Source organism: Elephantulus edwardii, unplaced genomic scaffold, assembly GCF_000299155.1.
Source record: "Elephantulus edwardii isolate Elephantulus edwardi_28Jun2011 unplaced genomic scaffold, EleEdw1.0 scaffold00133, whole genome shotgun sequence".
Lineage (NCBI taxonomy): Eukaryota > Metazoa > Chordata > Mammalia > Macroscelidea > Macroscelididae > Elephantulus > Elephantulus edwardii.
Window position 1 is genome coordinate 5,549,915 of NW_006399883.1, and position 23,237 is coordinate 5,573,151.

The window sequence follows — 23,237 nt, forward strand, 5'->3', positions numbered from 1 at the left end:
CATGGGAAAAGAGTGCCCATCTTTCTCCTGGAGTGCAACTGGTGAATTCAAACTGCGAACTTTTGGGTTCACAGTGAAACTTGTTAGCACTAGGCCACGAGGGCTTCTTTGCTACGTTAATGTTGAGATTATGCATACTGAGGAGCCCTAGTGTGTAGTGTGCTGCACTGCTAACCCAGAAGGCTGCTGTCTCTGTTGGTTTGAATCCGCTAGCGGCTATGCGGGAGAAAGATGGTCAGTCTCCTCCTGTTAAGATTTACAGCTTCAGAATTCCCATAAAAGGTCATTATGAGTCAGAATCCATTCCACAGCAGGGAGTTTTCTCAAATATATATTTCTGAAATGAAAACTTCTTAGGTGAGATTTTCCTGTTAAAAAGCAGTATCATTGAAGTCCAGTTGTGTGAATCATATGAAACTCAAAATGTCTACTGAGAAAAGGTGGGCAGAGAAAACAAGGTCAGAAAGGAGAGTCACAGCCCAAAAGGCTGATGAGGCCTCAAATGTGACATGAATGCAGATCCTGGAGTGGCCCGAGTTGGAGGATAGCTGCTCACCTTGGCATTCAGCAGCAGGAAGAGTGGGTGGTCAGGGGTGGTGTGGGCGCGCCACTGCAGCACATCCGCCAGGAACAGGAACTGCAGAGAGAGGATATGTGAGCGGCCACGCCTGCCTGAGGGGCCGGGCATGTGCTGAGCTCAGGCACCTTACCTTCCTCGCCTGGTCACTGTCTTCTAGGTGGGCGAGCTCCCGCCCTGAGGCCTGAGCAAGCCTCTTTCCAGCAACCAAGTTCCCCACGATCATAGAGGCCGGGCCAACTTCTGGAAATGGAGACATTTTCCATGAAAACCAAGTGGATTCTCATGTCTAATCATCACATGACTTTCCTTCCCTCAACTTTTACCTAGGGGAGTATGAACTGACTTCAGCCACATCAGATTCCTGACAGACATCACTGTTCTATTACTGTATCTTACATATAAATGATGAAATCAAATCTTCCTGATTAAATGCATTTTATTTAGTGAAGCTATGTATTCAATAGTCAACAAAATTAGTATGCACTAAGGACCAGCAGCTAGGAAATAAAAAAACTTTTGCAATGGGGAAGTCTGCTGTTAGGGACCTCTCCAGGGTACTAAAGAGCAATGGTGTCACTCTGGAAACTAAGGTGCGTCTGATACAGGCCATGGTCTTTGCTATCACTTGTTATGCATCACAGAGTTGGAAAATGACTAGGGAGGATAGGAGAATTGATGCCTTTGAGCTGTGGTGCTGGAGAACAGTATTGAATGTACCATGGACTGCCATGAAAACAGATTCATCCTGGAGAGGGTTAAACCAGGCTGCTCCTTGGAGGCAAGGATTCTGAGGCTTCGTCTAACATACTTTGGACATGTTGTAAGGAGGGACAGGTCCTTGGAGAGGGACATCATGCTTGGGAGGGTGGAGGGACAGCGCAGGAGAGGAAGGCCCTCTATGAGGTGGATTGATTCAGTGACTGGGATAATTGGGATGGGAGTGTCAGAGACAGTGTGATTGGCACAGGACAGAGCAGAGTTTAGGACTGTTGTACATAGGGTCGCTATGAGTCACAAGTGAATCGACAGCACGTAACAACAACAAAGATTAATGTAACTAAAGAAATGAATAATTGCATATTATAGTCAAACCTAATTCTTAAATGTGAAAACTCAAGGATGGAATAAGTGTTGAAACGTCTCGACTCATATCCACCTTGCCCTCCACGGCTATGGGACAGGCATAATGCGTCTCCTCCATGGCCTCAGTGCCAACGTGCCTCCTCAACACGGGCCAAGTTAGCGGCCCACAGAGTAGTGTGGCCAACAGATTTCAATTCTGGAAGCCCATGTCTAATTCTGGCCATAGTTTCTACCCTAAAAGAAGCTATGTGCTAGCCTCTTGAGCTATATATTGTGCTGGGATTTCATTATTACATTTGGTTTATAATAAATAGTAGAAACTACCAAAGAAAGAAAGAAAGGGATTAGGTACTCCTGGTGTGGATTAGAATGGTAGGTGGTGGCAAGTCTAGTGAGGACATACCTGTACTAGTTCTTGATTCTCAACCTCAAAGACATAGGCTGTCCTGCTAGTGGTCTGATGCTACATCCCTATCTAATTACAACAGAGCCTACTGTCAGCTCGGCGAACAGACGTATGGACATGCTGTAAGGCAATGCTTACCTGGCTGTTTCTGACGAGGTTTGGGAAGGTTTGTAACACAGGTGTGTGGGCACATGAGCACATTACACGGGTGCAGAGTTCCTTCCAGGAAGCGTTGTTTGGTTTCAGAAATGTGAATTCCACCAAGAGGAGCCTTGGGCAAGGTGTTGGCAGGAACCAGAGCCAGGCAGTACACCCCAACCTGGTGGATGCTGTCAATGGCCTGGTGGGCAGAACACAGGAGACAAGCTGATTTTCTATTTGAAGACCAAGCTGAGGACTTGCTGGCAAACTCAAAATGGTAAGAAGCTATGGAGGGTGTGGTACCTACATGGAGAGAAACATCACAGTTTAAAAGCTCCAGAGGACAATCAGTTCTGGGCTATTGTATTTAAGCAAGGATGGTGAAACTCTGCCACACATACTTCAGGCATGTTGTCAGGAGGGCTGGTCCTTGGAAAAGCCATCATGCTGGGAAAGGCAGAGGATCAAAGAGAGGACCATCAATGAGCTGGACTTACACCATGACTACAACGGGCCAGCACAGGGCAGAGGCTGTTGGGATAGTGTGGGACAGGGCAAGGTTCCCACCTGTGGTTCCCAGGTTTACCCCAGAGAAGAGGAGCCAACTAAAGGGTACCTAACAACAATAACAAACTGCAAAGACACAAAAGCCAGTCAGGGGTTCTCAGAGGGGGTGGAGGGAAGAAGGACTGGGTCAGGGTGAGTGTCGAGCTGGGAAGTGACTATAAAGTGTCAGGGCAAAATGTCAGAATAATGAAAATATCCTAGGGTTTCATTATCATGGTAATGGCAGTGGCTACCCAGGTGCTCTATCTGTCAAAATTCACCAAAACATACACTTAAAAAATGACTTCATTTTACTTGTTATTTATATTAAGATTTTTAAAAACATAATCTTACTGAATGGTACATTAAAGGTTTGTTCACATCACTGCAAGTTTTACACTCTTCAACGCTTCGTAGTTACATGCTATGCATCAGAAAGATGTACACTGACTACAGATGAGAGGAGTGTTGACGCCTTTGAGCTGTGCTGGTGGAGAAGAGTGTTGACTATACCATGCACTGCTAAGAGAACAAACAGGTCTGTCCTGCAGAGGGTGAAGCCAGGCTGCTTCTTGGAGGCAAGGATTCTGAAGCTCAGTCTGACATATTCTGGGCATGTTACAAGGAGGGACCAGTCCTTGGAGAGTAACAGCACAAGAGAGGAAGACCCTCAGTGAGAAGAACTGATTCAGTAACTGGGGTAATGGAGTTAGAAGTGTCAGTAAGGTTGGCTCAGGATAAAGCAGGGTTCAGAGATATTGTACACAGGGTCACTATGAGTCACAAGCACCTGAACACATTCCCACACAAATGACAGTAATACATTGAAAAAAATGTGTTTCTAAGCACTGTCGTCAATTTAAAAGTGTGCAGCAATGTGTTAAAAGCACATAACAACAACAACAATAAAGCAAAGAACCTAGTGTACACTAGTTCAACACTTGGTGAAAGACATAAAACTTAGGTACAGAGGTGACGGTTAGTCTGTAAGGCATGCCTGAATTGGATGCCTGAAGGAGTATGAGATGGAGAGGTGTGTGATTAGTAAATACAACAGCATCAGCCTAGAACTGAGTAATTTGGGGTTTGCAGTGCTATTCTTGAGAGTGCTGGTGGTCTAGTGGCAAGAAGCTGCACTGCAATCGAAAGGCACGTAGTTCAAGGCCACCAACTGCTCTGTGGGATAAGGATGGGCAATCTCCTCCCGTGAAATTTACTGCTTCTGAAAACCTGCTGGAAGGTCAGCTGTGGGTTAGTTCCCACTCAACAGTAGTCAACAACAACATTCTTTCAAATGTTAGAAAAACAACCTGCATAAAAGTGTACAAGTTAGGAAATCACTAGGATAACAGAGTGTGGTGGGCAGAGGGATTTGTGTGAAGAAACCGGGAAAGATCCAATCAGGATCTGAAAAGATGGTGTAATAGGCATAGATCAGTGGAAATTAATGTTCTAAAACACAATGTATATGAGTGATTGTTTGAAACACAATGAATGATGGAATGTGTGAAATGCCATGAACATGAATGATACACAATGTATATGAATTTTCTATGCAAACCAACATAAAACAAAAATAAAGTGCAGAGAGGAAAAAAGATTCTGCAAGAGAAGTTCTCTTTGAGAGAATGACATTTAACCTAAGGCAGTAAAGATAGGGGGGAAAGCCTAAAACTAAAACTTATACTCACACAAATAAAAAAAACCTAAAAATGTGTACAAGTTCTCATTTCTCCTCAGTGTAGCCCTGAGGGGTTGGTCTACTCAGACTCTATTACAATTTCATTTTAAGTCATTCTAAAGGTGTGACATCTAAGGTTGTGAGTTAACTTGGTTGCTTATACACCTTTATTCATTTTATGAGCTCAGGATGAAACACTGTAATTCCCTGGATGAGAACTGCTATGAGCAGCCAATTAGCTGAAAGGTAGTTCATCATGGTATGACCTACATCAAATTTATACAGACGTCTGCTCTTTTACTCAGTTGGGATTTTCCATCTGGCTTATCATCTCTGGTTCTTTGAACTTGAACTAGCAGATCACCTGATCTGTCAACCTTGGATTCATCAGCTTGGCATGCCATCTGTCCTGCTGGTGTTGGGTCTGTCAAACCCGACAGTTCCATGAGAAACCTCTAGCATGACGCCTGACCCTTGGACTTGGGATTTACTACCTTCTACCAATGCACAGCCCGTTTCCTTCAGATAAACTGATCCTTCTCTCTTTCTAGATATGTATATAAAGTTTCATTGGTTTTTCTTCTCTTGAGAACCTAGTCTAAGGTAAATGGAGAACACCTTTTTGGGCCTATTTTTTTTTTTTTAATTTTTTTATTATTTTGTGTGCGTGTACCGTCAAATCAGATCTGACTGGTACAGGAGGATATTGCGCCTCCTTCTCAGGCAGAGCATCTGGTGGATTCGAACCGTGTTCCTCTGGGATTGCAGTGCAGCTTCTTGCCACTAGGCCACCAGAGCTCCCCCATGGGCCTATTATACAGTTAACAAATAATGACATATTATTTACATACAAAATGACCAGCATACAAAATGCTGGTCATTTAAGCCTAACAGAACACACATTTATATAATGTCAGTTCTGTACAGGCAAAGGAGGACAGAGTTGAACTCCTACTGCTGCTGTTAGTTTCTGTGGAGTTTATTCTGACTCCTGGGGACCTCATGTGTGCAGAATATCACTGCTCCCTAGGGTTTCCGAGACTCTATCTAATCAAAAGTCCTTCATCAGATGTGTCTTTTAAGGTGCCTGTGGCGGGCTCCAATAGCCAACCTCTTAGCAAGTAGTTGAGCTCTTAACCATCTATGCTTACCAGGAAGTCACCAGGATCCTTAGTGCCAACAGGCTAGAAGGTCTCATCTAGTCAAACTCACCAATCACACACAGGACAATGGGGATCTGGCCTGCCCAGTAAAATTATAAAAGGTGGGATATGTTCAAAAGCCTACCTAGAGAAAGGAAAGAACTTGTGGCAAGGAGGGCAGAACACAAACTCTACATGCAGGAATGAAATGGGGAATATTACATGCAATTTGAAAAATTGAAAACAGAGCCATGAGAGATACATTTGAACCTCACATAGCTCAACAGGCCAAGAAAGGTTGCTGAGATTGAGGGAGGACAGACAGGTCAGGAGAGAGAGCAGCAGGAAGGAAGAGAGGTGAGGAAAGAGGACACAGGTGAGGAGGGAGGGCAGCCAGAGGACTCAGACAGAGGCCAGGAGGCGAGCAGAGACGAGGAACGGCCGCCCACCTGCAGCACCCGGCTCATCCACTGAAAGCTGTCCTCCTCCGAGGCATCAGGCCGCTGCTCTGCCACCAGGACGATGCGGTCATCATGCAGCACTGTCACAGAGAACACGGCTATCCTACAGCAGAAGACGCGCGTGTGAATGCGTGGCGGAAGGGGAGAAGGAAGCACAGAAACAACTGGATTCAGAAACTCACAAAGTATGAGCTGCTCACTAAGAAGTTGTGAAGTCATTTGCTATGTCAATCTTTTGTATTATGGTTGGAGAAAGTCTCAATTCACAGAAAAGGGACCTCAGGGAAAAACAAATAACGAGGCACACATTTTTAAAAGAAAATTATCCTTGATTCTAATGTTCATACATGTAATAATTTTTTCTGTGCAAAAATTTTTTGTCTAAAACTTCTAAACAGAAATGAATTCCATTTTTAATGTAATGAGTTAAATCTCAACAGGAAGACTGACACAGTGACTGTAACAACAGGCTGGAGCACATCAGATACAGTAAGGAAGGCGCAGGTCAGGGCAACGTTCCAATCTGCTGTACACAGGGTGGCCGGGAGCTGTAGTCACCGCGACAACACCCAACAGTGTCAGTTAACTGTTTTTAACCAACGGGCTAACCTTTTCATTTTATGTTACTATTGGTGTATTGTTTCCTTCTGTTGCTTTAAAGGCATTCTGATGACAGAGTTCACAGAGAGCTGGGCAGCTATAGCTGCAAGACTATGCCTCTCGGGCGGTTCAAATCCACCAGCAGCTCCTCAGGAGAGAGGCGGGCAATCTCCTCTGTGTCATTTACTGCCTTGGAATCCCAATGGAGGGTCAGCTATGACTCAGTTCCAATCTGATAGCAATGAATGCTTGTTTTAAGAATTTCTTTGCTCCTCCCATGTTCCTGCACTGCCTCTTTCTTCTGGTAAGCTTGCTGTTGATCTCCCTCTTTTTCTTTATAAGACCTAATGTCCCAATCAAACCACTATGTTAATATCGTCAGAATTAAGTCTTTCTCTGGCTGGCACACAGTTTCATGTGACAAAGCTTACCAAGTATTTGATTTTCTTACTTCCAAACACCTTTCGGGCACTTTGTAATTTATTCCTCATCTGAAAATATTTTATGTGCCTTTTTTCTAACAAAATTCTTGAAACCTGCATACCCAAGACTGTTCTCAATTTACACACACATTTTCATGACAACTCTGATGGCCACTCAGGTTAAAAAATGTGAACACACCACCCACTGTCCGTAGCTGGTGCATTTGTCCACTGCAGAGTATCAAGAGCACACAGCCGCTGCATGGCCACTGTCCCTTCACAGCACTAGATGCCACTGTGCTGCTGGGTCTCTGTGGACCCTCTCAGTCCTACAGAAACCCCCACCATACTCACAGAATCTCCCCACTTTCTTTCTCCCTCTATTTCTAAGCTCACCCCACATGCCTTTTTAAACTGTGATTTGAGGGGAAGTTTACAGAACAAATTACCTTTTTTTTTCTGTCTGATTATTACTCTTTATTCTAATTTTTTTATTATTATTAAATTTTATTAGTTTTAATGAACATTTACAGGGATTTTGGGTTTTCATTCCTTCATTGCTGCACCATTCTCTCTACCCTCCTCCCCAGTTCATTCTTTTTCCCCCCCCATGTCTGTTTTAATTGTCCAACAAATTACCTTTCTGTTCCATAATTTATGCACACTTTGACATTAGTTGCAATCATATCAATGTAGCAGTACTCTTTCCCATTTCTTCCCTGAGTTCTCCACTTCCATGTGTTCTTCTTTTCCACCCCTTCCTGCTTCTTCTGGGCAGTTTTTAGGGTAAACACCACCCTTTTGGCCTCGTACAGCTAAATGTTTGAGAAGCGTGATCCTCCTGAGTGAGAATCGCTTTGTAGGCCTGTCTACTGTTTGGCTGGAAGGGGACCTCTGGGAGTGGGCTCAGTTCCAGATTTGAAGGGTGCTGTATGGCTTGTGGGTTCCACCAGTCTCTACTAGGTCAGCACATATAGTCTTCTTTATGAGTTTTCATTTTGCTCTCGATGTTTTTCTCCCTCTCTGTCCAGGCCTTCCTACTGTGATCCTTATCAGCGTGGTCAGGGTTGTGACCAGGCACCATCTAGTTTTTCTAGCTCCAAGCCACTCAAAGCTGTAATCTGTGTGGTCCAGTAAGTCCTTTGGATTAACTGAGTCTTTGGTTTTCTTTACTGTTCTTCACTCTGGACAGAGAGACTAATGATTGCATCTTACAGAGCCATGTGCCAGTTTTTAAGATCCTGGTCACTACTCACCACAGTACAATAGAGAGCTCTGTCCATGTGAACTATTTTATGCCAACTGACATGGTTGGCTTTCAAGAGTAATCTTTCTTTTGAAGCTTTCTAGTTAATTACTTTTAGAGCTCTGCCTTAATCAGGATTCCCAATTTATTAATTCACTCTCCTCTTTCCACCCTATTTATCCCATCCATTGTGCTCCTTGTCTAAACAACTATTCTGCTGTGGTTTCTTGTTCTTATGTCATATTGTTACTATTTCTAGGGAGCCCAGGTGGCATAGCAGTAGCACACTGTGCTGCTTATCAAGAGGCTGGTAGTTCAAATTCACCAGCCACTCCTCAGGAGAAAGATGGACAGGGCTGTGTGAATTCCAGTCCCTTTGCCCTTGATCAAACAGGCCTAGTTCCAGAGTTTTAGATCTACTAAACAGAAAAACCCCAAAACTCCTCAAGGTACATGCTCAATACTCACAGAAAGATGGTATAAGTTCTACCTGTGGGAGCAACCTAGGATCCTGTTTGTCTCACTACACCTGTGGCAACCAGAATTAGTTGTGGTGATTTTACAGACAACATGATACTTTACGGTTTTAATATGCGTTTTCATTGGCTCTTACTCTTGTCTTCCTTTGAGACTGACCATTCTCCCTGTTCCTCTGCCCAATTGCAGATTCAGATTCAGTTATTTTAAGGAACTATTAAATAAACTGTGGGAGGGGAGAGGAGTTATTCTGGCAGTCTTTCCATAATTACATGGCTTTTCTTTTTATCTTATTATGATATTTCCTGATGTATATAAATACCAGGTTTTGTATGTTCAACTGTAAAGGCCTCTCTATGCCCTCCAGACACTCTTCTGAAACCTTAGCCAGGGGGGACTGAAGCACACACATGGGGCCCGCCAGCATCACCTGCCTCTGTAGACAAACTTCATGGGCTCCACGGCCAGCGCAGTGGCCACCACGTCATCTGCGCTGTGTCTGCGCACGCCAACCGCCATCAGCCCATCCAGCTTGCCCACGACGAAGACCAGGTTGTCCTGGGAGTGAGGACGCCAGTCAGCACAGCACGGACAGGCAGTGCTGTGGCACTGTGGGGTTAAGGGCGCCTATAGCCTGGGTGGGACCTGCACACAGCTCAAGTGCAGCAGAGGACTAGGCAGAAGGAAAGGCTCACAGAAGAGGATGTGGGGGGCTGGGGCGAAAGTCTGGGTGAAGAACGACAGACACTGCTGTACAAGGGGAGGTCCCCACATTGCTCCAGTGATACTCAGGACCACGGGACTCCAGGCAGTTATCCTGTATCTTGTAGGTGTCCAGCAGCACCCTGGTGTCCAGTTAGCCTAAAGTGTCAGGAAAGCCACCACCCTTACTATGACAATCAAAAAATCTCCAGGGGCTGTTTAATGTCTCAGAGGGAAAATCACCCTGGATGAGCACCCATGGGCTAAAGTGCTACAGAGAGAGGTATTCGAAAGTATTTCTGACAGCTATGGAGAAAGATGACAAAATAAATGCCCATGTGCCTACCACCCCATCCATTACAAACTCAACAAAATCTACAGCCCTCTGTCCTCAACACCAGGGCTTCTGTCCCAAGTAAGTCCATCTATGACCACGTGTAGCTCCACAGAAATGCTGGCACAATTCCTCACTGACAAAGCTATAGGCAAGGGAAACCAGAAGGAGCTGACCACTGTCTATGGTCAGCCCTCGTCCCTCGTTGATGAAGTAATGACAGGGGAGGCTGAAGGAACTGACCAAGGTGCCACAGCCAGCCCTGACCCACGTCCAGCTGCTCTAATGAGAAAGTCCACCTCCCTGCTTGAGGGTCTTGGTGTCCAGAGATGCACTCACCGGTCCAATGAAGCCCAGCAGCCCAGTTCTGGTGAATGGCCTGTCAGAGACAGGAGCACCTCCTGCCGTGAGCGGGACAGTCTGCAGAGAACACAGAGAGGGTGTCAGACTGAAAGCAAGTTCCTGTAGACGCACGTCATGCTTCAGGTGGCCGGGAAGTGCCTAGAACGTGACGTAACAAAACCCAGGAAAGGCACAGACCTCAAAGACATTCTTCGTGATCCCAATCAACCCGTAGTAAGCTGTGCCTGTGGCGCAGGAGCTGACACAGATTTCTCCAACTTCATCCGTTTTACAGAGATAAGGGGTGCCTTCAACCTTCACCACACATACGTTAGCTGAGAGAGAAAAGACTCAAAATCATAAACAAAGAACACATCAAATGGATCCTTCACCAAGACTGACTTTCTCTGCATCTGCAGGTGTGAAAGTATTTTGGATACAGCATGTGGTTCAAGACCACCAGCTGCTCCGTGGGAGAAGGATAGGCACTCTCATCCTGTGCAATTAACCCCCTCTGAAAACCTACAGGGGGGTCAGCAATGGGTCAGTTCCAACTCAATGGTGAACAACAGAACATGCTCCCATAAGAACAGTCTTCAGGATGTGCATGGCATACATTTTTTCTAGCTGATTTCCCATTTGCATTGAGAAGCATGTTTCAAATCCTCCACTTTGAGCTTCTAAACAGCACAGTGTCCACTCCGGGAGGCCTGGCTCCTTTGAGAGCCATATGAGAACGTGCAGAACCAGATGTTCCTCGGAGGCACTCTTACCTCCCGGCATCACCTGGCCGACATCCTGCACAGTCAGCACCGCCAGCTTCTCCTCGGTGTCAACTCGGATCACCCCGTAACTGAGACCACTCATTGACAGGACAGCTTTTCTTGGAGGAGGCCCCCCCAGATCAGGTGGCCTGGAAAACAGAACCATCACCTGTCACTGCAGGGGTGAAGAGAAACTCCAAAAGAAATAGGCAGAACTTCCTTTGCCTAAGAGTCATAGTACTGACGTTCCTGGGTGCCCATCCACGAGTTGTGGAGAAACAGCATGGTGGACAGTGTGCTAGGTCAGGGGAGGGGGTATCTGCCTTCTCCCCAGATGAAGAGGGCCCATGACCACAGGAGAAGTGGTGCTGTGTGGCCTCCAGGGCCAGGGCACCAAGGCCAACCAAGTCTCCTCTTTGTTTTGGGACACTGTCTGGACCTGTGTGGCAGGTGAGAGGAGCAGCCAGCCAGGCAGTGCAGCTGTGCTGTGGCTGCCTCGTGTGAGGACCAGGGAGGTTAGGGAGAGCTGCGACCACGTGGGGAGAAGTTGGGCAGCCCCACAGAGGATGTCAATCACTCAGGTGGTTCCAACCCTAAAGGTGGACTGCGCGGCAGGGTCCTCCCATCTCCTGACCCACACAGGACCTGAGTCTGAGCACAGTGGGGCCGTGGCTTCACCACCACATCTGAGTCACAGGCTGCTCATGCAGCTACGGTAACCAGGACACTGGAAAACAAAAGCCCTTACCTCCTCCTCGGTTAAAAGAGAAAATCTATAACACTACACAAAGAAGCCTCCTACAGTCAAAGGGATGAAGAAAAGTTTACAGTTGTGATTAAAGGGTGTCATCATGATGCTAAGTTGGGGCTTAAAAAATTTAAGACTACTTAGTATCATCTGCATATGTGTCAGCACAAACTACTTTCTGTATAAATATGATAAAAGACTGTAAGATAAATGCTGAGTTGGGTACGAAGAACCAACACAGAAGACACATTTGACTGTGAGCACACTGGCCCAGGTCCACAGGCACGAGGAGGGCTGGCCCAGGGTGGGCTGCAGGAGAGTACTCCAGGGCAGAGGGGAACAACTGGGCTATAAAAACTCTCATGAGGACGAGGTCCAAGGACTGGTGTGGTGGCAAAGGCATGTTCATGTCACTATCGGTCTCTGGCGGGCTCTGAGGTGCCACAAGGGTAGCAGGTCCCTTTTAGGGCAGGGCTAGTGCTCAGGACACCAGGTAGGGGCTTCCTAAGAGATTCGAACCTCAGGCCTTTGGGACTGATGGAGACTGACCCTAGAAATGCTGACATCTCATTCAAAACAAGGAAGTCCTGGTGGCTTAAGGAGTAAGGAGCTGGGATGCCAATGCAAAGGTATGAGTTTCAAATTCACCAGCTGCTCCACAGGAGAAAAATGGGCAATCTCCTCCTGTGCGATTTACTGCCTCCGAAACCCACCACCAGAGGGTCAGAAATCAGTCAGCGGTAACTCAACAGCACACAACAATAACATTCAAAACAAAGCTTTTCTGAATTCTTGGTTTGAGGCTGACTCTTGTAGGGATAGGGTGACAACCTGCTGGCTGCCCCGACCATGCTGCCTATAGTATGTGCTACACAGGAGTCTGAGAACAAGCATGCAGGTAACAGGTCTGCCCCGTCTACTGTCCAGTTGGCAAATCAACACCTGGACCTGGAAGGGGACGAGGGTCTGTGTGGACAGGTGTCCAAGAACAGCCTACCTTCGCACAGCCACTGTGAGGGCCTCGGGGGAGCTGGCACAGGGGCAGATGACCTCCGGCTTCAGGCCCCTGGACTGGAAGACGTTGAGGAAGGCATCACAGGAGGAGATGGACCCTGGAAGTGACAAAGAGGACAGGTCACAGGGAGGTGGCAAGGGGAGAGGTCATCTTGCCCAAGTCACATGTTACCCTGTGTTTGGACTTGATGCTGACGCATGGCGACAATACAGGACAGCAATCGCTATGGGGCAAGCTCTCAGTGAACAGTGGGAGATGGACACTGCTCATCACAGCCCACTTCTGAAAATGTCTCACATACGCGGCTCAATCCTTCCTTCCACGTAGTCAAGACCCTATCGGCCCAGCACAAGCACGATGCACAGGTCTACACGGAGACACCGGTGAGCCTGGCGTGGAGAGGAATACTCATGCATTCTCCAGATGGAGTACCTCTTCCAGAACGATGCACCTCTCCGAAGTCATGGCTGGAGGTCTGCCCTCAGCACCAGGTAGCTCCCCTCACATACAGCACAAGCACATGCTCAGCCTTGAGAGGCTGGTGATGCAAACCTATGCGAGCCTCAGGGCTCCGTCGGGGGCTGCCGGTCCCTTCCCCCACACAACAGGCAGGGCACAAATCAACAATAAGGCCTGGTTGCAGGCATGAGCACTGTGCTGGTCCTGGGGAAGGACAACGACTGTCCAAGGAACCCCATCAGTCAGCATAATGTGTGTGCCCAGACAGGGTCCCAGAAAGAGGGGCCTGGTCTCAAGGTCAGACTTATAGCCAATGACCACATCGCTCAGACTACGACTCTAAATCCATATCAAGTGCTGGAGAGCTCAGGGCGGCACAGCTTTGCTCTGGGGGGCACAGGGAAGCGGGAAAACAAAGGTGCACTTGCACAGAGCTGTCTACACGGACAGCCTGCGGGAGGAAGAAGTCAGGCTTGGGAGCCAGAGGAGCTGGGGTGCAGGGAGGAGCATGGTACCCAGATGAGGCTCACAGGAGAGCTTTATGAAGGGAGTATTTTAAGAAAAATCACCTTTCTATTAGGCAAATGCCTATCATTAATATAGCTGGCTGCTTTTGGATTAAACTCCAAATTCAAACTCATTGTTGACAAGTAGCAAAAACACCTTATGATTTGCCAAAAAGAGACTCCTGGGTCAAAGTACCGCGGACCATTTCTATTCTGTGTGACACTGCTGCAGAGCATTCTCTCTCTTTTTTTTAATGGTGTGTGTGTGTGTTTGTTTAGCCCAGGAGAGTCTATAAGCATGACATTGGTCCATCTGGACATTACGTGATGAGGATGAAAGAGAGGACTGTGGACGTGGTCACGTACTCACATGGGTTGGCGCCGTCTGCCACAATCAGCATGCGCAGAGAGCTGAGGCTGACGTCCCTTTGGCCTCGCTGGGCTAGGAGAGACCAGTGCATGTCTCGGGACTTCACCAGGGCTGTTCGAGCTGCAGAGGAGACAGGTGTCCGTGTCACACAGACATCCCTGAACATCATGGACACACACACACAGCACTGTGTACCCACAGACGGGGGAAGAAGTGAATCATCTTCCACTCTCATGCCCTCTCCCCAGTGTCAAGAATGCAGACTAACCTATGCTAGGCCCTTCTTACTTAAAATTAAACTGTGGAGTTTCAGATACAATGAAATCAAACTCATTTTCAACTTTCATTTTGTCAGAGCTTCATTTTGCTCTTTTTACATCTTGTGTCATGCTGTTATTCTGCAGTTACTAAGTCTGTGTTAAGGGCCCTTTATTGTACTCAGGGGTGCAGCCAACTGTGTCATCTGCTCACATCTGGAAGCTTGGGAAGTCTCCACAGAGATGGGAGGAAGCAGAAAATACAGGAGGACTTGAACAGCCTGGGCCTTGATCTCTGCTATACGACCTAACAAGTCCCTCATCTCCCTCTATCCCCATCTTTGTATTTCCTCCATAAAGTGGGACCAAAGAGCAGCTGCTCTGCAGACCACAAGTCACACCTGGAAATGCACCTGAAGAGCATACACTGTGGCCAGGGTGCTAAATTACAATTAGCAAAGGCAAAACGGACAAGCAGGAAGGCCTAGGATCAGCTAAGGTAAAGAGGGAAAAGCCTGGCTACATCATGGAGTGCTCGGCCCATGGGGCAGAGGGCGAGCCTCCCACTGCACTGACATGCAAGGCACTCCTGCTCGCTCCTCCAAGGGCGTGGAACTGTCCTGCTAGGAAGGGTGGGCTGGGAACTTTTCGGAGTTACTAGAGATACAGACTGACTGTTGAAAGCAACATTCTTTTGTATAAGTAAGTAGCTTTGCCACCAATGGCCAAGAGAATATACTGACTTCATATTAAAATTATTTCAAAACTTGGTGAAAAAAGAGAGAACTGAATGCGACTTATAGTAATTCTTGAAAAAGAGTGCAGTCAAGAGTCTGGACCACACCACAGTACATTGCTGAGCACTTCCCTGGGACAAGCAGTCAGGGCTCACGGCCAGCTACACAACAGGGTTCAAAAGGCAGGATCATGACAGCCTGGACAAATGCAAGCCACACAGGCTTCTCCCACCACAGCTCTGGGTTTCAGCGCTGGTTATATTTTTTTCCTTAATCATTATATGTAATTCAGAGAGATTTCCTTATCACAAGAGTGACTCATGCAGCCATGCCACATTACCTTTGTACGCAGACACTTTCTGAATCCAGGAGAGTGGGTTGACTTTCATCAGAGCGTAAGGAATACTGATGACGTGCATCCTGTTCATGACGCTCTGGAGAAGAAATGAATTTGTTCAAGGGATAAACTGAGCCTTCCCTCAACCTCCAGAAAAGTGAAGTAGTAAGCTAAACCAGAAAAGGCAGAAGTCAATTAAGTAGATACATTTCTAACATAACATTGCAAGCATATCACTTAGTACACACTTAAAGATTAATTACATTATCTGAGAGGGTTAGCACCGAATATTGATATGAAAATGTTAGAATCTCTTCTTCTGACACTTAGATCATTCAACATACAACACTCACCGTTAACACTCCATGCCACAGACCAGCATCCCTTTTAAAATCCAGCACATTTGTTAATGTTTCAGCTGAAAGTGGACAGAGATGGTTAAACTACTGGACAACTCCCTTCAAAAGCTCTGTGCATCTTGAAATTCTGACAAATTCTTAGACAAGCACATCATTGATGAAAGTTTTAAAAGACGTGCATTATTTCCAAATATCATGCACTAGTCAATTAATTTTTGGTTATCCATTCAAATTACTGAAAAAACATAAAAGCAGAAGGTCACACAATTTTGGATTGAAATATAGTACTACACTGCTCACTAATCTTTTAATTTAAGCAATCTTTTATTCCAAGGAAACTATAGGAAGTATCATTACACATTTTCATCATATATTTTGGGTAAATATTCTTTTCAGCATGAAGATGTGGGGATGAGGTATTAACATGGATATTTAGTTAACTCTTGTTCTCAATAGGAGGAAGCTCTGGTGGGCCAGTAAGTAAGAAGGTGTGCTTCCAACCTAAAGGCAAACAGTTTGAGTGAACCCATGGCTCCATGGGCAAAAGATGGGCAATCGGCTCAAGTGCCGTTTACAGCTTCTAAACACCCGCGGGAAGAAGGTAAATGGTTCAAATCCCCCAGGTGCTTCGTGAGAGAAGGATGGACAACCATGCCCCATGAAATTAAATTGAGAATAACCGCTGGAAGTTCAGTTACAAGTTGGTTCTGACTCAGTGGTACACAACAACAGCAACAACAAACACCCACTGGAGGGTCATGTGTGAGTTGGTCGAGAGCAGACAGCAATGTGCAACAACCCACAACTCTACACCCAGATTGCTTTTTGGCTCACATCACACCCCCAGAGGCCAGTATCCTGTCTTAGAGCCTTAGGTGCTAACTTTCTTCAATAAGTTCCAGCAGTTTATGCCACTATCTTCAGAATTTTGCCTTTTCTTGTTTCCATATTCTTACCCAGAAGGGATAAGCACTGAGTACATGTCAGAAAGCTGCAGTAGGCGCAGACATCAATGGTTCCTTGTGCACCTTTCTGGTTGGCGCCCCCAGCTTTGTCCTCTATATGGATCCAGCTCTGGACTGCTTGTTTGTTTTTGTGTTGTTGTTTTTATAAAATTCTTATTTTGTTTTTATTTTATACTGGCTTATTTACAAAGTTCATATTCATGTTTTATTGATGAACAAAAAGGGGTGTGAGCACCTTCAAAGAGCCCAGGGCTATAAGCAGCGGTGGTTCCTAAGCAAAGGCCACAGCAACTAGGAGATGTAGCTCACAGACGAAAAAGCTATCTATTGCCAGATTAATACACCAGAGAAGCTAATGGGCACCAAAGCTTCTCTTTGCGTGGCACAACTGGGTTAAAGGGCAAAAGTGCAACCCAGTGATGGATTCTGACCACAACAGTTCCTGGTGAAGGACCTCAGGACGTTCAGCTGGAGAAGCCCACCCACGCTGTCACCAAGCAAGCCCTTACCTTCAGAGTACCCACACGTCTGGGTCAAAGCACGGCACTGTGCTAGCAGGGACGAGTGAGACACCGTGATCCCCACAGTACTTCCTTCCTTGCTGGTTTTATACTTTAAAAGAATTAACAAAGAATCTGTTATGTAATGATTTTTGAGACAACAGGAGACAGAAGGTGTGATAGGGAGCCCTGGCAGACTAGTGGCAAGAAGTAGCAGGGCAATCCCAAACGCGGGCAATCTCCTCCCTCGTGATTAACTGCCTCTGAAAACCCACCGGAGGGTCAGCTATGTGTCGGTTCTGACTCGATGGTGCACACTGACAACAAGGACACAGAATGGAGAGAAGATGATCTATTCCACAGATTGTCTTAGAAGATCAGAGTGCATTTTTATGCCCTCATCCATGAGAAGACTTCTTTCAGATTACAGTCCCCATGCTTTATTCCAGGGAAGGTGCCTCTAGAAATGATGTAGGAAGGCTTCCTCAGAGAAAATTTGCTCAATGCATACTTTCCTCACAGACTCTGTCACAAAAAGAAACAAAAACCCCTTCCTCCTAAAACACTTGCTCCTTGAGCACCTCTTCAAGAACTATTTTCTCAAAGAAATTTCCTCATAGAACATATAAAATACTGCCTCAGGGAAGCCAGTTAGGGACAAATTAGCTAAGCAAAGACTAAAATAAATGCAATAGTATTGCAGAAACTGAGGCAGACCTGAAGCACTTGCTGCAGAAGGTCAAGGACCACAGCCTTCAATATGGATTGAAGCTCAACATCAAGAAAACAAAGATTCTCACCCCTGCGCTGATTGGCAGCATCATGATGGATGGTGAAGAGATTGAGACTGTCAACAGTTTCCGTTTGCCTGGCTCTACAATCAACACTCTTGGTACCAGCAGCCAGGAAATTAAAAGACAAATTGCACTGGGAAAGTCTGCTGTCAGAGACCTTTCCAAAGTACTAAAGAGCAATGATGTCAGACCAGAGACTAAGGTGTGCCTGATACAGGCCATGGTCTTTGCAATTACTTGTTATGCATCAGAAAGCTAGACAATGACTAGGTATGATAGAAGGAGAATTGATGCCTTTGAGCTATGGTGCTGGAGAAGAATATTGAATGTACCACAGACTGCTAAGAAAACAAACAGATTTATCCTGGAAAGGATTAAACCGGGCTGCTCCTTGGAGGAAAGGATTCTGAGGCTTTATCTGACATACTGTGGACATGTTATAAGGCGGGACCAGTCCTTGGAGAGGGACATCATGCTTGGGAGGATGGAGGGACAGTGCAGGAGGGGAAGACCCTCGATGAGGTGGATTGATTCAGTGACTGGGATCATGGGGATAGGTGTGTAGGAGACACTAAGATTGGCACGGGATAGAGCAGGGCTTAGGGTTGCTGTGCATAGGGTCACTATGAGCCGCAGATGACTCGATGGCACATAACAATACTGAACAACATTTTATATTGCTGGAGGAAAGGTAAAACAAACATAAGGAGAAAGCTTAATATATATACATAACTGCTTATACTCTTATGAAGAATAGAACCTGATCACTAGAGATCCGCCTCAGGACACTTCTGACATAAAGAGTTGCATTACCTCTATATAGGCAGTCCCGTCCCCTGTGTCCTGGACTGCCGGATGCCAGTCCTTAGGAGGCTTTGCCAGATGCTTCCCATCAACCACCAGCCAGGCCAGGGGTGGCCAACCTGCCAATAGTGAACACGATATAACACTGCACAAGTAAGCATCAAAAGCTCTTTGCTCCCCTATTCCAAATCCCTACTGGCAATTTACTAATGATTAAGTACTTCAAATGTGGAGAAATTAACAAATTGGACTTTTTTTTTAAAAAAAAGTGCTTTGAGAATTTACTGTACAGCTGTTGTTTTACGAATTGGACTTTTTGTCCTATTTAATTTTAATAGCTATACATGGTCATTGGCTACCATATAGCACTGATCTAGATACCTGAAACCAGCTGGGCTTACAAGTCATCTGCTAAAAATGGACATTCACAAAGTGGTCAACATTTTCATTATAAAGACCTGTAGGACTCAATAATGTCTAATTCTTGGAGAAGTATGCCTAAGAGACAGAGTTTAACAAAGAACATAACTACAACACTGACTTCCTTCTGCCTTGGAGCCTCACCTTTGAAGGTCACCACTTCTCCAGTCTGCGCTTTGGGGAGGCCTTTCTGGCAAGCATCAGTGGTGAGAGCCAGGGCAACTCCACAGCTGCCCAGCAGAAACCCAACCTGCTGGCTACCGGCGTCCTGCAGAAAACAAAGACAACTCGTTGGGGCCACAATGCCAAACAATGGACTGTGGCAGGCCCAGGCACAGGAACAGAGTTCTTTATAGATTCCAAGCAAAACTCAATCTTACTGTTTGTATATATGATTGTATTTTCATAAAAATAAAAATGTATTTTAAAATATTTAAATAGTTTTGGGGAAAAACAATTAATTTGTTTTTATTTATGCAATTATATAGAAAGATCAGGATAGGCTAGTTCTGGAAGTTTATTTTTGTAAATTATACTAAGAAGCATTTTATCAGCACAAAAATAGCAGCACTGAACTTTCTATTTGGAATTAGGTTTGAAATTCATAGATGAGTCTGTGCAGGCCTGGTCTTTCACAATATTAACTATTTCACTTAGAAATAAGGTATAAATCTCCATTAGTCAGACTTTGCTTTATCTATGTCCCTCAGCACAGTCTCAGTTTTCTTTTTACAAAACTAAAAAAAACCCAAATTTGTTGCCAGCAAGTGGATTCCGATTCATGGTGACATAAATGGGTTTCCCAGGCTGTAGAGCTCTGTGGACGTAGCCTGTCACATTGTTCTCCCAGAGAGTAGCTGGTGGACTCCCATAGCCAGGCTTCTAGTTATCAGCTGACCACTCTAACCACTACACCAGAGTTCCTTTCATCATAGAAATTTTGACATGTCTAATTTCTCCCTAAGAATCAATATATTCTAGTAACTGTTTACCAGGTATCATAATGAATGGAGAGGAGACTGAAACTGTCAACAGCTTTATTTTACTTGGATCCACAATTAACACCTTTGGTACTGGCAGTCAGGAAATAAGGAGACACACTGCACTGGGAAAATCTGCAGTTAGGGACCTCTCCAAATTATTGATTAACAATGTCAGTTTGAGGACTTAGGTGCATCTGATTCAGGCCAAGTCTTTCTGATCACTTGCTGTTGATCTGAGAGCTGGACAATGAATAAGGCTGACAGAAGAAAAATCGATGCCTTTGAGCTGTGGTGTTGGAGAAGAGCACTGACATCCCATAGACGACCAAAAGAATGTCTTGGAGAAGTTGCAGCCAGAGTGCTCTTTTAAGGCAAAAATGATGAGGCCCTGCATCACATACTTTGGGCATGTTGCTAGGAGGGGCTACTCCTTGGAGAGAGACATGATACTGGGACAGGTAGAGGGGCAAAGGAGAGGAAGACCCCCAACCAGATGGACTGATGCTGTGACTGCCACAATGGGTTCCTCCTATGTTTCAGGAAGTGTGAGGATGGTGCAGGATAGAATAGGGTTCAGATCTTTTGTTCATAGGGTTGCTATTGTATGTATGGGTCATACTCAACTTGGTGGCATTTAACAACAACAACCCTTTTTAAATATGCTGCTGGGGTTTGTTGTTATTACGTACAGTGAAGTTAGTATCAAGTTAGTATCAACTTAGTGGTCCAGCGGATTTTCAGAGGCAGCAAATTGCGTGGAAGGTGATGGTTCGTCTTTATCTCAGGAAACCTGTCATGGGGATTGCAGTGCAGCTTCTTACCACGAGGCCATGAGGGTACACAACCCTGGTGGCCTAGTCCATAGGCAGTTACACTCTAAGTCAAAGGTCACACTTCTCTGGTTATTTTAATTCACCAGTTGATCTACAGGAGAAAGATGGACAATCTCTTCCCACACATGTAATTTATACCCTGAGAAACCCAGTGGAAGGTCAGCTACGAGTCAGTTCTGACTCAACAGCAAAAACAAGTGTAATTTGCAGACTTTACTTCCAGAAATTGTGAATATTTGTTTTAAGCTTACAATAATCATCACCTCACCCTGGGGCAGAATTATAGAAAACTTAATTAATTATGTTATTTTTTCCCCAAAAGTCAGATTATTGATATTTATATCTATTAGGAACTGAATTGTGTCCCCTCAAAACATGTGTTAGGAATGCTAGCTTCTATGTCTGTGGCTAATAACCCCATTTGGAAATTGGTTATCTTTGTAGGAGTATGAGGATTAGCATAGGTTATGTCTTAAATCAATCCTTTTTGATATATAAAAGGGATTCCCCAGTCCACTTTGCTATGCACAAGTAAATGAAAGAGGCAAAGATGGGAGAAGAGAAATTTTCATCTGAAGATCAAAAGAGACAAAAACCTTTCTTCAGATCCACGTACACAGGCTTTCCCTAGAGCTATTGCCCTGAATTTACACTTTTAGTCTCTAAAACTGTTAGAAAATAATTTTATTTTTATTAAATTCACCCACCTGTGGTATTTCCATTATACCAGCACTAGATAACTAAGACAATATCTAAATTATATCTATCAGCAAGCATTTCCATGAATCAATTATCAGTAAAATAAACTATCATGTAAGAAAACAAGGTAAGAACATACACAGCATTTTCCAAGCCTCAAGATGCAACACTTACGCATTCAATCAGGAAAATAATGAGGAAATACACAGAATATCTGTGCCAAAAAGAAGTGGTTGACAAGGAACCACTACAGGAATCAGCAAATGATCAAGACCTAATGAAACTTAAGGAAGAAGTCAAAGCTGTGCTGAAGGCATTGGTGAAAAAAGACTCTCAGAACTGACAGAATATCAACTGAGCTCTTTAAGAGAATGGGAATCTCCTAAGACTTAATTGTTCCTGTGAGAAACCTATGCATAATTCAAGAAATAGTTTGAAATCAGAAAAGGTGTATTGCCACGGTTGTATCTTTTCCTCACACCTATTTAATTTGTATGCTGAGTAAGTAATTGGAGAAACTCAATATATAAAGAAAAATATGGCATCAGGCTTGATGGAAGTCACTCAACTACAACCTATATTATGCAAATGACACAAATTTGCTGAAAGTGAAGATAATTTATATATATAAATATTTTTTGTGATTTTAATGAAAGTTTACAGAAAACTTAGACTTCCATTCATTCAGTTTTGCATGTTTTCCTCCCTACCCACCCCAGTTTGCCTTTCTCTTAAAAAAAAATTAATCATTCAATGTTGTACAATTTCTTCCCTCCCCTCCTCAATCCAGTTCACTTTGCTATGCAGCTCTTATTCTGAACTGTTGTCATGCAAATATATTCCTTTAAACAGTTCTTTCCCTCATTTGTTCCAAAGCAGTGTTCATTATTTATTCCCTCTTTTCTCCATTTCTCCCCAATTCCCACTCTATTATGCAGTATTTGTCCTTTTGTGACTGGGATATTTGAAAGTGAAAAGAATTTGAAGCATTCCTTTAAGAAGATCAGGACTACAAGGGAGAGCTCATGGCCTAGTGGCAAGAGGCTGCACTACAATCCCAGAGGTGTACAGTTCAAATCCACCAGATGCTTTGCTGGAGAAGGAGGGACAGTCTCCTCCTGTACTAGTCAGATCCAATTTGATGGTACACACACAAAAACTAATAATTTAAAAAGAAGATGGATTCGGTGTAGATTCTCATTCAAAAATACACTGCTTTGAATCCACCAGATGTTCTGCTGGAGAAGGAGAGGCAATCTCCTGTGCCAGTCGGATCCGACTCGATGGTACACACACACACAAAAAAAGACAAAAATAAACTGCTATTGAGTTGGAACAGACTCACAGCCGAGGCTCCACTGGGTCTCCCAAGCTGAAAATCACACAGGAAGGGAATGTCCACCTTTTCCCTTTTTCCCCGAGAGCCACTGGCGGGGGCACAATCTCTGGGTTACCAGCACAACTTTCTATGGACTACACAAGAGCGTAGGGATTACACCAGAGCATGCAGATTACATTTCAACC

The 23,237-nt window shown here is 44.9% G+C and overlaps 1 protein-coding gene across 3 annotated transcripts in view; it reads right to left on the minus strand.

The window, feature by feature from the left end:
• Positions 1–23,237, minus strand: part of DIP2A (DIP2 disco-interacting protein 2 homolog A (Drosophila)) — a 150,183-nt gene that overhangs the window by 21,129 nt on the left and 105,817 nt on the right. For 2 of the 3 annotated variants that reach the window (XM_006893921.1, XM_006893920.1), the window contains exons 11-25: positions 19,343–19,466; positions 18,788–18,897; positions 17,190–17,292; positions 15,710–15,774; positions 15,360–15,453; positions 14,026–14,145; positions 12,673–12,787; positions 10,937–11,076; positions 10,362–10,498; positions 10,161–10,241; positions 9,216–9,343; positions 6,029–6,143; positions 2,208–2,409; positions 711–820; positions 557–637 (exon numbers count right to left, since the gene is read on the minus strand). In XM_006893921.1, coding sequence (XP_006893983.1) covers positions 557–637; positions 711–820; positions 2,208–2,409; positions 6,029–6,143; positions 9,216–9,343; positions 10,161–10,241; positions 10,362–10,498; positions 10,937–11,076; positions 12,673–12,787; positions 14,026–14,145; positions 15,360–15,453; positions 15,710–15,774; positions 17,190–17,292; positions 18,788–18,897; positions 19,343–19,466 — 1,725 coding nt within the window. Of the gene's footprint in view, positions 1–556; positions 638–710; positions 821–2,207; positions 2,410–6,028; positions 6,144–9,211; positions 9,344–10,160; positions 10,242–10,361; positions 10,499–10,936; positions 11,077–12,672; positions 12,788–14,025; positions 14,146–15,359; positions 15,454–15,709; positions 15,775–17,189; positions 17,293–18,787; positions 18,898–19,342; positions 19,467–23,237 lie in introns of those variants that run through there. The other variant, XM_006893922.1, reaches the window with a different exon arrangement.